The following is a 13,420-nucleotide window of genomic DNA, read 5'->3' as shown; positions in this document are numbered from 1 at the left end:
TTGGCATGTCTGGTGACATCACCATGCAGTAAATTAGTTAATAGCCCAATAAGAAAATTCCAAACCACTCTGCCAATAACAGCTCATTTTCAGTTTTCCCCTCCCAACTCAGACCACTCCCAGACAATCCTAGCAAAATTCTTGCTTGAGAAATTGCCCTTTGCTAAGAAGCTATTTTTGTTTTCAAACAATCAAAGTAAGGTACTTAACTGTCACCCAGAAATGATTTGATATCGAGATAAAAATGGCTGCATTGGACCTTTAAGTCATATTGAAATAAGGATGATGTTTCAAAGTCAATGATTTTGAAAACTCCTAAGAACGCGTGTCCCTTTCTCTATGCAGAATCCTTAAGAATCCCTACTTTCCAACGGACCAGGACTGCCTGACGACCAAGAATTGCAATGATTTTGAGGCTAAGCTCATTCAGCAGTTCATCAATGAGCTGAAGAGCAAAAAGGCATTGACGGAGAGCCAGAATACGCCTGTCTCGTCTGTGGATAACCATAGAGAGAAGAGTGAGACTAGAGGGGAAAGCTTCAGAGTTAGTCGTTCAATTTGCCAGAGATAAGATTCATTTTCCTCTGCTACGGTAATCGTTGCACTATCACTAGCTGCTAACACTCAACATTAATGAGGAGAATAACGAAGAAGCTTGATATCATTGTGCTCAGCAGAACTGAAGTATGGAAGAAATGTTAATGAAATGAGGAGATTAATTGTTTGATGTCAAATGCACTTATTTTTATTTTGTCATCACCACTTTATTTTTCTGACTTGTGTTTCTAATACATGTTTCTGTAGCAACATTACTTTGTGTGTCAATATTTCTCTAATAACCAGCACCTCAGGTTTAAGTGTCAGTGGGTGGATTCGTTGCATACATATTCACTTCTACTTTAGATACCAAACATTTTTCATGCAGGTTGCATATTTCTTATCTGATGTGCTTCAAATTCAAATAAAACAATGCAGTTGTTAAATGGTCAGACTACTACAATCTCAAAGGATATAAAATAAGTATTTTCAAATCCCAGGTGATGTGAGGATTATGTTAGCAGAATACTGCCAGTACAGAAGCTGCAAACCACTTAGTCAAATGGCCTGATTTGAATTAATCCGGGTCATGCTCTGAAGTCAACAGAACAAAGACTCAAACGGGATTTGAACTCATTAACTATTACATCATAAGTCAATCAACTGACGGTCAATCAAATCCAGGGATAACATGAAAATGATCTGGAGAAGATAAATGCCGGATCCCATAATCGTCAATTATTTTAATGAGTCATTGTGCTGGTACTAGAGTACTACATGAACAAGAACATCCTGGTCTGGTTGGCCATCATGTGTGGTGTAAAATGGCCTCTAGAGGGCAGCAAAGAATACAACCAGCAATCTCTGCAAACACTTACAGTTTTAATTGTCATCTCTCTTTATGGACATTAATGACCATTTAATAAAATGTATAGCCAGGGATCACATTGGAATTTTGTAGGTGGTGTAAAAATACCTCATACTATATTTTCTATAAATTCAAAATAAGACATTTCAAGAAATATCACTGACATTAGTAATTAATTCCTCTGAACTGGCGGCTTTGAGGTTGAACACTGCTTCTGTACCTGGAAACAGAGAACATTGACCAGCATCACATCAAAACGTATACATGTACACCACACCTTAGGCTGACACTATCATCTGATTAATTTGTATCCTCATGGAAAAACAACCAGAAAAGTCCACTTTACAGTGGAGTTATGGATATGTTTTGATTATTTCTGTTCTCTGATTCTAACTGCTATGTTATTTCTTTCCTATTCTTTTCATAGTCCATATACACATATTTCATTGTCAGCCTGGATCAGTCAGATTTTGCTGTACAATGTGATACTGCAACTTCAATCAATTCCACAAGAGGGCAGTTTTCAGGGGTAAAGAATTACAGTTTTTGACAATTGCTTACACATGATTTCTGAAACGATGGCTCCTTTTCTCTCGACTCTACACACAAAACCCCAAAACAAACACACAACATGCAACACGTCACACATCTCTTGCAAAACCAAACACTTCATTCAAAATTATTTTAACTCTTCTCAAAATTGGTTTTGCAATTAAACTCTACACACAAACCAGCAAATGATTAGCTCTTACTATACACGGATGTGACAAATGTAAAACACTACTATCTTGTGTCTTTTGCATGTTCAGTGTGCAGTGGAGTCCACGGCAGTTTGTCATAGCACTCACACAACATATATGTGCAGAAATATATACAGTATATATGCATATTCAGTATATATTTACTATAAACAGAAATGCAAGGGAGGAAAAATAAAATGTATTTCTTTCTCAAAACAATGTATTTTCATCCTGATTTCGGGATGAACAGTAACAGACAAAACAAATACAGTAGAATTTAAACAAAGGGCTTGTCCTTTTCCTCCTCCTCCTCCTCGTCCCCCTCTTACTCTCCCTCCTCTTCCTCTAACTCTCTCTCCAAAATTGGCCTCCATTGTTGTCCAAACCAAGACAGCCAACCTGAAGCCTATTTATAGTGCTCAAGCTCTGATTTCTAAGTGAAGAAATTAGCTATAAGTGTTTTCACACGTGAGCACTGGGTGTAGGTAATCGGTAAATGAGTGTGGCATTTGGAATGGCAGTGTTTTCCAAATGAAACACAAGACCTGTTAGTTTTGAATGATGTGTCTAATGTAGAGAACTGTGTTTAGTTTTTTGCAAAAAGTGTGTTTTACAATTGCAAACTGAGTGTAAAGCAGATAATGTGCTTGCAGTTTTTCAGACTTGGTCTGAAGATTAGGTACATGAGGTAATGGTTTCACTGAGTGTGCCTCAAGTACCACTTTTAGTGTGTAAGCGATTGTAAAAAACTGTAATATACGTTTTAAACAAATGCATGGGATTTGCTCATGTTCTCTTGATCACACTAAGAATATCCTCCCGTCTCAACACCCTGGTTCTATTGCTAAAATCCTACCATGTTCGGTGGGTAAAGCCAAGACCTTCAATGAGCTGACAGTAAAGTAACACAAAATAAGTACTTAGTAAAATACACAATGTTTTTAAGACTGCTGGTATAATCAATCTCTCTCCTAACCTCTAACATACCTCTGGAATTTTCCTCTGCCAGAAACACGTTGGACACTATGTGAATTTCCTTGAGTATTGGGGAGTCTTCTGAGACAGTTTCTGCAATAAAAAATGTCATGTTACAATAAGAGCTATTGACTTCATTTGAGGCTCATAGATTTGAATAGCTTAGAGTGATTACCGATTGCAGGAACAGGATTTCAGAGCTAAGGGCTTCTCTCAGCAGTTCCAGCTCTCCTTCTTTGTGCATCTCCAGCTCCTTTTTAAGTCTAGGACACATTTGAAATGTTAAGTGTCTGAAAAGCTAGTCTCTCATTACACACCCACATTAAATGTAACATAAAACAATTATCTAACATGAATTTAAGAGTTGGACCAATAGTACAACCAAAAGTTTACCCTACCAGCAAATTGGATCTAGAGATATTATACAATGGGTGGTTCTAATCCTGAATGCTGATTGGTTAAAACCGCATTCCAGCCAGCGTCTATTCCACAAGTTACCACTGGCTAAGTCTATGACATTAAAATTGTATGGTTTGCACACTTACACTTTTAAAAAGACAGCACTCATTAAATTGACATGCATTCAATTTCAAACAATCAATAGCTGAGTAAAAAGCGTGATTAATGAACACACTCAAGAGGAATTATCATAACAGTAAGTGGGCCTCAGCTTCCCCAAAAGCCCCACCCTCAGCACATCCTGTGGACTAATCAGGCCGTCAGTAATGAAGGAGATTTGTGGGGACAGAGGGACAGAACATGCTTCCCCCACGTATGATTTAAGAGCAGGAGGAGGCAAACACTTCCTCCCTGGGCCAGATTCTGTATCGATCCATCCTTTTTATTAAGTTCCTAACATGAGAATCGTAGGACGTTCTTTTTTGACCAGATAATACAGGCAACAGATCAAAGCCTTAATTAAAGAGATTGGGGTAATGTTGCTTTATTTAAGCATCCTGATCTGAAGAGTACAAGAAAGGCAGGATGGGTGCAGGTCCTTTCAGCGCATTTCAAGCAGGATCATTAGCAGGATGAGACAGAAAGAATAAATGTGCAATGATTTGTGACCCACACACCAAATACCCAGAGCCTTGCTGTTCTGTCAGAATTGACTATATGATCCTTGTTATGTCTGTAAAACTCAGTCCTCACGTATTTATTGTATATGCTTCCGAGCACATTTTTGCTCTAACTTCTGACTCTATACACACCCCAGGATAAGCCTTGATCTAGCCATAACGGACCACTCTCCTCACGCAAACGCTATCCCCGAAATGTAACTAGTCAGTGAGGCTCCAAGCAAGGCACTGGCATCCACAGTGATTAAGGAGTACATTGCTTGTCTCCCACGGTACAGCTGGACAGTTTGGATGCGCAGTTGATTACCTTAAGCAAGTGCTGTCTGTGAGGGGCTTCTGGGTGACCATCAGACTCTCTGCACTTAAGGACTCGGTCATTGATTTAGCCTCATTCAGCTGGCTCTCCAGGTCTGAAATGAACAACGCTTAATGTAAACATTACCTCCACATAGCAGTCGGTGTTTCCCTAAAGAAAATTATACTAGGGGATGGATTCAATTCCAATCTGCACGTTTTACTGTACGCTGTCTTTAGGATTGTTTGTTTTATCTGGTGGTGAGCATTCAAATGTCTACCTGACAACAGAGCTAGATCAAATCTGTACCTCTCATAATATGTTCCAGTCCTTGTAGCTCCAAATGGAGACCTCTCTTTTCTTCTTGCATAGAGTTCATCCGAGTATTCTTCCGCCCCATGGACTCCATCTCTGAGACAGGAGGGAAAAAGCAGTACAAGGGGTCACCATAAAGCCTCAGGGTTGGTCAGAACAGGGCATGGTTAGTGTAGCATCAGGTTATATAATGTAAATATATTATCCATTAATAAACTAGCAATACCCAATGAATATAAAATTACCCTACTTCACATGTTAATATAAACAGTGGCTTCTCTACCTTTGTTTAAAGAGATAACCTCCTGCTCCAAGTTACATATCTCAGATTGGGTTTCGCTCTCAAACACAGTCTCCCTGTTATTCAAAAGGCTAAAGTCACTGTTGAAAGTCATGATTTCTTTCATGAATTTCTCCTGTTCCTCCTTCGACGACTTCTTTATTTTCTCCTTCAAACATATGAGCACAGCAAAAAAAAGGTAAATAGGTTAATGTAGCCTAGATCTATTGAATAACAATGTACTGTCATGTTGTATTTCTTTAACGTTTGAGTGTGCTTGAATGCCCTTGACAGAAATCACTCACCAAGTGTTTCCTGAGATCCCTCTGCTGTCTCAGAAGCTCCCCTGCCTGCTTTTCAACTTGTACTTGACGCTTTTTTATTAGGTCATACTGCAGCTTTGTCTCTGATAGATGCTGAGCCTGGAAGGACACACTTTTAGCAGTTCCATAAAACAAAACAAAAACTATACTTTCGTTAGCCTGTCCCATTCCATGAAGTTTGATACTTGATTGAACAGTTAATATATTGAAATCAAGGGAAAAGATATGTTATCTCATTTTAGTAGCTATAATACAGGCACACTGTATTGCCTAGCCTCAACATTCCCCTCACAATATTTATATACTGCTCAAAAAAATAAAGGGAACACTTAAACAACACAATGTAACTCCAAGTCAATCACACTTCTGTGAAATCAAACTGTCCACTTAGGAAGCAACACTGATTGACAATAAATTTCACATGCTGTTGTGCAAATGGAATAGACAACAGATGGAAATTATAGGCAATTAGCAAGACACCCCCAATAAAGGAGTGGTTCTGCAGGTGGGGACCACAGACCACTTCTCAGTTCCTATGCTTCCTGGCTGATGTTTGTCACTTTGAATGCTGGCGGTGCTTTCACTCTAGTGGTAGCATGAGACGGAGTCTACAACCCACACAAGTGGCTCAGGTAGTGCAGCTCATCCAGGAAGACACATCAATGCGAGCTGTGGCAAGAAGGTTTGCTGTGTCTGTCAGTGTAGTGTCCAGAGCATGGAGGCGCTACCAGGAGACAGGCCAGTACATCAGGAGACGTGGAGGAGGCCGTAGGAGGGCAACAACCCAGCAGCAGGACCGCTACCTCCGCCTTTGTGCAAGGAGGAGCAGGAGGAGCACTGCCAGAGCCCTGCAAAATGACCTCCAGCAGGCCACAAATGTGCATGTGTCTGCTCAAATGGTCAGAAACAGACTCCATGAGGGTGGTATGAGGGCCCGACATCCACAGGTGGGGGTTGTGCTTACAGCCCAACACCGTGTAGGACGTTTGGCATTTGCCAGAGAACACCAAGATTGGCAAATTCGCCACTGGCGCCCTGTGCTCTTCACAGATGAAAGCAGGTTCACACTGAGCACATGTGACAGACGTGACAGTCTGGAGACCCCGTGGAGAACGTTCTGCTGCCTGCAACATCCTCCAGCATGACCGGTTTGGCGGTGGGTCAGTCATGGTGTGGGGTGGCATTTCTTTGGGGGGCCGAACAGCCCTCCATGTGCTCGCCAGAGGTAGCCTGACTGCCATTAGGTACCGAGATGAGATCCTCAGACCCCTTGTGAGACCATATGCTGGTGCGGTTGGCCCTGGGTTCCTCCTAATGCAAGACAATGCTAGACCTCATGTGGCTGGAGTGTGTCAGCAGTTCCTGCAAGAGGAAGGCATTGATGCTATGGACTGGCCCGCCCGTTCCCCAGACCTGAATCCAATTGAGCACATCTAGGACATCATGTCTCGCTCCATCCACCAACGCCACGTTGCACCACAGACTGTCCAGGAGTTGGCGGATGCTTTAGTCCAGGTCTGGGAGGAGGTCCCTCAGGAGACCATCCGCCACCTCATCAGGAGCATGCCCAAGGCGTTGTAGGGAGGTCATACAGGCACGTGGAGGCCACACACACTACTGAGCCTCATTTTGACTTGTTTTAAGGACATTACATCAAAGTTGGATCAGCCTGTAGTGTGGTTTTCCACTTTGATTTTGAGTGTGACTCCAAATCCAGACCTCCATGGGTTGATAAATTGGATTTCCATTGATTATTTTTGTGTGATTTTGTTGTCAGCACATTCAACTATGTAAAGAAAAAAGTATTTAATAAGATTATTTCATTCATTCAGATCTAGGATGTGTTATTTTAGTGTTCCCTTTTTTTTGAGCAGTGTATATATTTTGTATAAGCCATTCAGACCAAAAAAAGGCAAATGGTACCATTAAGGTAATTACATACTACCCGGCTTCAAATGATATAAACAATTGTGAAGGTTAATTGTGCTCGTGGAAAGCATTGAAAATTACTGTCTAAAATGCATGGCATTCAGGACAATTGGTTACTATGAGTGTTAAAGTTACAAAGTTAAAAATAAAACAGTAACCTTTAGGTGTCCTAAATATAATGAAGGGAACAGTTAAAGAGAGCTTGAAAGTAAACTGTCTGGCTGAAGACAAATTAATGATTGAGCAAGCCAAGTGTCATATACTATGGAACAACAAACACAAAGTTTGAGCTGTTTCATAAAGATAGTGTGCTTAAAACACTATCATACTTTAAAATAGTCCTGCAAATAGTTTTAGCTATCTCCACAATAGAACATGATTTCCAGTGGAAGTGTATCTCACAGAAACAAACTTGCAGTGAAAGATCACACTATGCAGTCTGAAATGTACTGTATAATTGCATTAGTTGCCATGATTAAGCAGAATGATATCTAGTCAAACATGTATATGTATGCTATTAACCTACAGTGGCCCAATTTAGGATAATCTTAAATATCAGCAAAATAGATGGAACATATTGCCTGAATGTATATGTGATATTCAGCAGCAGCCTATAGTTCAGAGGTTATTGCATCTCATCTCAATGAATGACTCTTTTGATTTGACCCCTCTAATTGGCAATCTTGTTATGTTCCTTTTTGACGTGTACAGGAAGTGCTCAACAATATTATGAAAATTTAATGAATCTATCTTACACACATAATTCATTTCAAGCATGTTAAAACGTTGCTTGCTATAATGCTAATGTAATCCTGCGGAAACTAGGAATTGATTTTGTAGCGCCACTTGCAATTGATCCACAGTCTCTGATGAGGCCTCTAATAGATTAAGGGTTTTAATCATACAATTAATCACCTCTTTAATGTGTCTCAATATGTATCAATATACTGCACTTAATCTGTCAAAACACTCTCTCGGGACTAATTAATGGAGCTATTTGACTGTACATTCACTGTACAACTCTGTAGCCTACATACACTGTTCAATGAAGAGTCAGTCACTTCAACAATATTGTGTCAGACCATGCTTTGAGGTTTTCTCTCACACACATAGGTAATGATAACAGCAGATTCACCCTTTCATCAAGTTCCTTGGAGAGACATTCTGATTTTTCTGTCAATGACTTGACCCTGTCTTGACATCTTGCAATAGCAGCCTTGACTGAAAGAACATTGAAAAAGCAAATAAAACAGTGACCTTCATGACTTGTGGGGCGGCAGGTAGCCTAGTGGTTAGAGCATTGGACTAGTAACCAAAAGGTTGCAAGACCGAATCCCCGAGCTGACAATGTAAAAACCTGTCGTTCTGCCCCTGAACAAGGCAGTTAACCCACTGTTCCTAGGCCGTCATTGAAAATAAGACATTGTTCTTAACTGACTTGCCTAGTTAAATAAAAAAAAATGACAAACACAACTAGTCACATTCTTTCCCCAAATTCCGGCAAAAGTCAATTGAAAAATCGTATACTTTAACTAACATTGTGTCAATAACAGTTATCTTGATATTAGAAAGGAAATTATGCTTGGCAGCTCACCCTCTTGAGATTGTCGCGTTTTCTCCGATATTTGCTGTTCAGTTAGTAGAATTTGTTGAAACAGAGTATCCAAACTCATGTCTCTATCGGATAAATATGCTATCTAGCTATTAAATATGACGCCAGGACCGCAGTAAAACATACAAGTGTGTTGAGATTTCAGTCGAATTCCCGCCAACAAATGTGCACGTGTTCTATAGCGCGCATGTAGGCCTATTCTAGAGTGCGCAAGCCTATTTGTAGGCATGAGAGGTTCGTTTACTTTTACCAGAAAACCTACTAATATCGTGTAACATTTAAAATGGTCCTCACCCAAACGGATGTGTTTCTTAAACCCACAGAAATATGTTGAACCTGGGGGTAGCCTAGGGGGCTTTTCATTGTAGCCTACCACAATGAATACATTCTGTAGGCCTAAACATACTGAGAAATGTTCCAGTGCAGCCATTCTCTCAAGCTCGCGTTCATTCATCACCGTTCTGCTTCAATGAACTATTAGTTCTGCCATCCACAGTATTGTTTGACGTTTGTAAGCACAGTCAGCAATCAATAGCTTTAATTCAGTGCCATTTGCTCCTTCAAGATTTGTCACATAGGCCTATAGAGGCTAATTCTTTACTCTACCCAATTTTCTCCTAAGCACTGCTAGGAAGAATAGTTTGAGCCAGTGGCATGAAGCACATTAAAGTGTGAATGCCTGCTTCCTTATATGACCAGGACTATATCATTCTGACATTCATTTGCTAAATTAATAGTAAATATTGATTGAGGCTTTTCATAAATTCCAGATTGATGTTGCTCACCATGCGGTTGGCAACCTTCCCTTTGAGATTAAAACAGCAAAGTTATCAAATTATATAGGTTTTCCAGACAATTAACTAACACTATATTTTTCCCTCTCTCAACATGCTTGTAATTTGGTCAAGGAGGATACATATTTTATTTTATCTGAACAAAACTATAATTTGAAAGCTCCCTTTGAAAAAGCTAATTAATTGTAAATTTCATTTACTTTTGTGCCGAGCCTATGCGGTTTTGCAAATTAGGACTAGGTCTATTTATGTTCCCCTTATACATTCACTGCATTTATGTTGCTATTGTCCAGTATAATTACCCTACACTGTAAAAAAGACCAGAAAAATATGTTTTAAAAAATCCTGTTGTTTTTACGGTAACTTACTGGCAGTGAGTGGCACCTGCACTTGGCACCTGTAAGTCACTGTAAAAATGTACATTATGTTCCAAAAAAAATTTGGTTTAACAGTACCCTACTGTAAACTTTACTGTAATGTACTTTTAAACCAAGTTTATTTTGAATATTATTATTTATTTTTTTTTAGTATAGTTACTATAAAAACAACAGGATGTTTTTACATAATTTTCTGGGCTACCTAATAAACTCAGTAAAAAAAGAAACGTCCCGTTTTCAGGACCCTGTCTTTCAAATTTAATTCATAAAAATCCTAATAACTTCACAGATCTTCATTGTAAACGGGTTTAAACACTGTTTCCCAAACAATTTGTAAGTCGCTCTGGATAAGAGCATCTGCTAAATTACGTAAATGTAAATGTAAATGTAATTAATGAACATGCACCTGTGGAAAGGTCGTTAAGACACTACTTACAGACGGTAGGCAATTAAGGTCACAGTTATGAAAATGTAGGATACTAAAGAGGCCTTTCTAGTGACTCAGAAAAACACCAAAAGAAACATGCCCAGGGTCCCTGCTCATCTGCGTGAATGTGCCTTAGGCATGCTGCAAGGAGGTATGAGGACTGCAGATGTGGCCAGGGCAATAAATTGCAATGTCCGTACTGTGGGACGCCTAAGACAGCGCTACAGGGAGACAGGACGGACAGCTGATCGTCCTCGCAGTGGCAGACCACGTGTAACAACACCAACACAGGATTGGTACATCCGAACATCACACCTGCGGGACAAGTACAGGATGGCAAAAACAACTGCCTGAGTTACACCAGGAACGCACAATCCCTCCATCAGTGCTCAGACTGTCCGCAATAGGCTGAGACAGGCTGGACTGAGGGCTTGTAGGCCTGTTGTAAGGCAGGTCCTCACCAGACATCACCGGCAACAACATCGCCTATGGGCACAAACCCACCGTCGCTGGACCCGACAGAACTTGGAAAAAGTGCTCTTCACTGACGAGTCGCGGTTTTGTCTCACCAGGGGTGATGGTCAGATTTGCGTTTATCATCGAAGGAATGAGCGTTACTCTAGAGCGGGATCGATTTGGAGGTGGAGGGTCTGTCATGGTCTGGGGCGGTGTGTCACAGCATCATCGGACTGAGCTTGTTGTCATTGCAGGCAATCTCAACGCTGTGCGTTACAGGGAAAACATCCTCCTCCCTCATGTGGTACCCTTCCTGCAGGCTCATCCTGACATGACCCTCCAGCATGACAATACCACCAGCCATACTGCTCATTCTGTACGTGATTTCTTGCAAGACAGGAATGTCAGTGTTCTGCCATGGCCAGCGAAGAGCCCAGATCTCAATCCCATTGAGCACGTCTGGGACCTGTTGGATCGGAGGGTGAGGGCTAGGGCCATTCCCCCCCAGAAATGTCCGGGAACTTGCAGGTGCCTTGGTGGAAGAGTGGGGTAACATCTCACAGCAAGAACTGGCCAATCTGGTGCAGTCCATGAGGAGGAGATGCACTGCAGTACTTAATGCAGCTGGTGGCCACACCAGATACTGACTGTTACTTTTGATTTTGACCCCCCCCTTTGTTCAGGGACACATTATTCTATTTCTGTTAGTCGCATGTCTGTGGAACTTATTCAGTTTATGTTTCAGTTATTGAATCTTGTTATGTTCATACAAATTTTTACCCATGTTAAGTTTGCTGAAAATAAACACAGTTGACAGTGAGAGGACGTTTCTTTTTTTGCTGAGTTTACAAGAAGATAGGCCTATGCACACTTAGCTTGCTTCTGTGTTTGTTAAATCATCATCTAAGCCTACTCTCAGACAAGCATTTGGTTTATGACATTTTATTCAGCAGATTACATGGTCCGTTAATAGTTATGCATTATGCAGTCCTTAAACGTCTTTTATTAGGCCTACTTAATTCAGAAATGTTACTCGCCAGCTCATTCATAGGCTTCATTGTTTGCCGCGCGGCCGACACGCATTTCCTGTTCCTAGGAGTAGACGACGCACCTGATTGGTGCCAATTCATGCCCAGTTTGGAGGAGCCAATTTTGCCTCATGGGTTTAGTTTCTCCCTATTTGTTATTTTGAGATTACATAAATATATAGTCTTTGTGTCATTTGAGTTTATAAGGCCATTTTGTTCTATGGTGATTCATTTATTAATGTTATTTCACAGATGTAGGCTGAGAGGTTGATGTGCCTAATGTTACCTCTCTAAAGTAGTGTGTTGGTATGACCCAATCCAGGAGGGCTGTCAACAGGTATGTAGTCTTTTTCAGACTTTCAGTTGGGCGTGTTCCCCTGCTCAAACGTTGAATGCATTAACCAATGGTTGCGTGCAATGTCATTGACTGTATCATTGACTGACAGATTGCTATAACATATGATGTGGTTAGCTGATACGTAAAATACCTATACAGGCATTGTAAAATCTGGCAGGCGTCAACAACGCCTGGGCAGAGGGAATGCGCCCATTGACTGCTGATCGTCGCCTCCCTGTCCGGCAGCCATTATGTTAAACGACATGCTTGTTGTGATGCCTTATTAAGTGCAGCTTTATGGTTAAAAGCTGTAGTTCACAGTAAAAGTGTTTGCAAAGACAATTTATTCTACATCCTTTCCAGTTTTTTTGGATCCCTTTTGTTGGCACATTAATTGGGGAGGAAGGGCTCGTGGTAATGGCTGGAGCGGAATTAGTGGAATGGTATCAAATACAGCAAACACATGGTTTGATACCATTCCATTTGCTCCATTCCATCCTCCCCTCAGCAGCCTCCACTGCTTTGTAGGCCTATATATTCGAAAGATGGTGGATAAATCATGATAAACTCAGGCCGTTTATTGTTGGAAAAGTTGTCCTTTTCGGTTTGCTTAACGGGGTAGCCCATAGACACCAATGTGATAGCAGCTGGGTCTGGTCTGCTTAGTTCATTGACTTCAAATGTACCATAAATAATTAGGGGGTGAGATGTCTCGCTTCCTTTTCCGTGTCTGACGCATAGCTCGCGTTCCCCTGTTTAGACGTTGCATGTGTAACAGTGTAGGTTCCGTCCCTCTCTTCACCCCAACCTGGGCTCGAACCAGGGACCCTTGCACACATCAACAACTGACACTCACGAAGCATCGTTACCCATCGCGCCACAAAAGCCGCGGAACAACCACTTCAGGTCTCGGAGCGAGTGACGTCACCGATTGAAACGCTATTAGCGCGCACCACCGCTAACTAACTAGCCATTTCACATCGGTTACACATGCATCAACCAATGGTTGCATGCCACGTCATTGACTGTGCAGCTGGGCACCAGATTG

At 41.1% G+C, this 13,420-nt stretch overlaps 1 protein-coding gene across 2 annotated transcripts; it reads right to left on the bottom strand.

Annotated features, from left to right (window-relative positions):
- Positions 1-719: 719 nt before the first annotated feature.
- LOC115193656 (coiled-coil domain-containing protein 172) lies at positions 720-9,104 on the bottom strand. 2 transcript variants are annotated; one of them, XR_003878211.1, is made up of 10 exons: positions 8,936-9,104; positions 8,477-8,562; positions 5,395-5,511; positions 5,093-5,258; positions 4,804-4,905; positions 4,507-4,609; positions 3,296-3,383; positions 3,133-3,213; positions 1,967-2,004; positions 720-1,625 (listed from the first exon to the last, which is right to left on the bottom strand). XR_003878211.1 is itself a non-coding variant. In XM_029752520.1 (9 exons), the coding sequence occupies exons 1-8, from the start codon at positions 9,012-9,014 to the stop codon at positions 3,169-3,171; spliced, it is 786 nt and encodes a 261-aa protein (XP_029608380.1). In that variant the 5' UTR covers positions 9,015-9,104; the 3' UTR covers positions 720-1,625; positions 3,133-3,168. The 2 variants fall into 2 exon arrangements, 1 of the variants encoding a protein (XP_029608380.1); XM_029752520.1 differs by lacking the exon at positions 1,967-2,004.
- Between the last annotated feature and the right edge of the window lie 4,316 nt (positions 9,105-13,420).

Source organism: Salmo trutta, chromosome 5, assembly GCF_901001165.1.
Source record: "Salmo trutta chromosome 5, fSalTru1.1, whole genome shotgun sequence".
NCBI classification, from domain to species: domain Eukaryota; kingdom Metazoa; phylum Chordata; class Actinopteri; order Salmoniformes; family Salmonidae; genus Salmo; species Salmo trutta.
The sequence above is the reverse complement of the archived record's forward strand: the minus strand, read 5'-3'. Positions and strand labels throughout refer to the sequence as shown.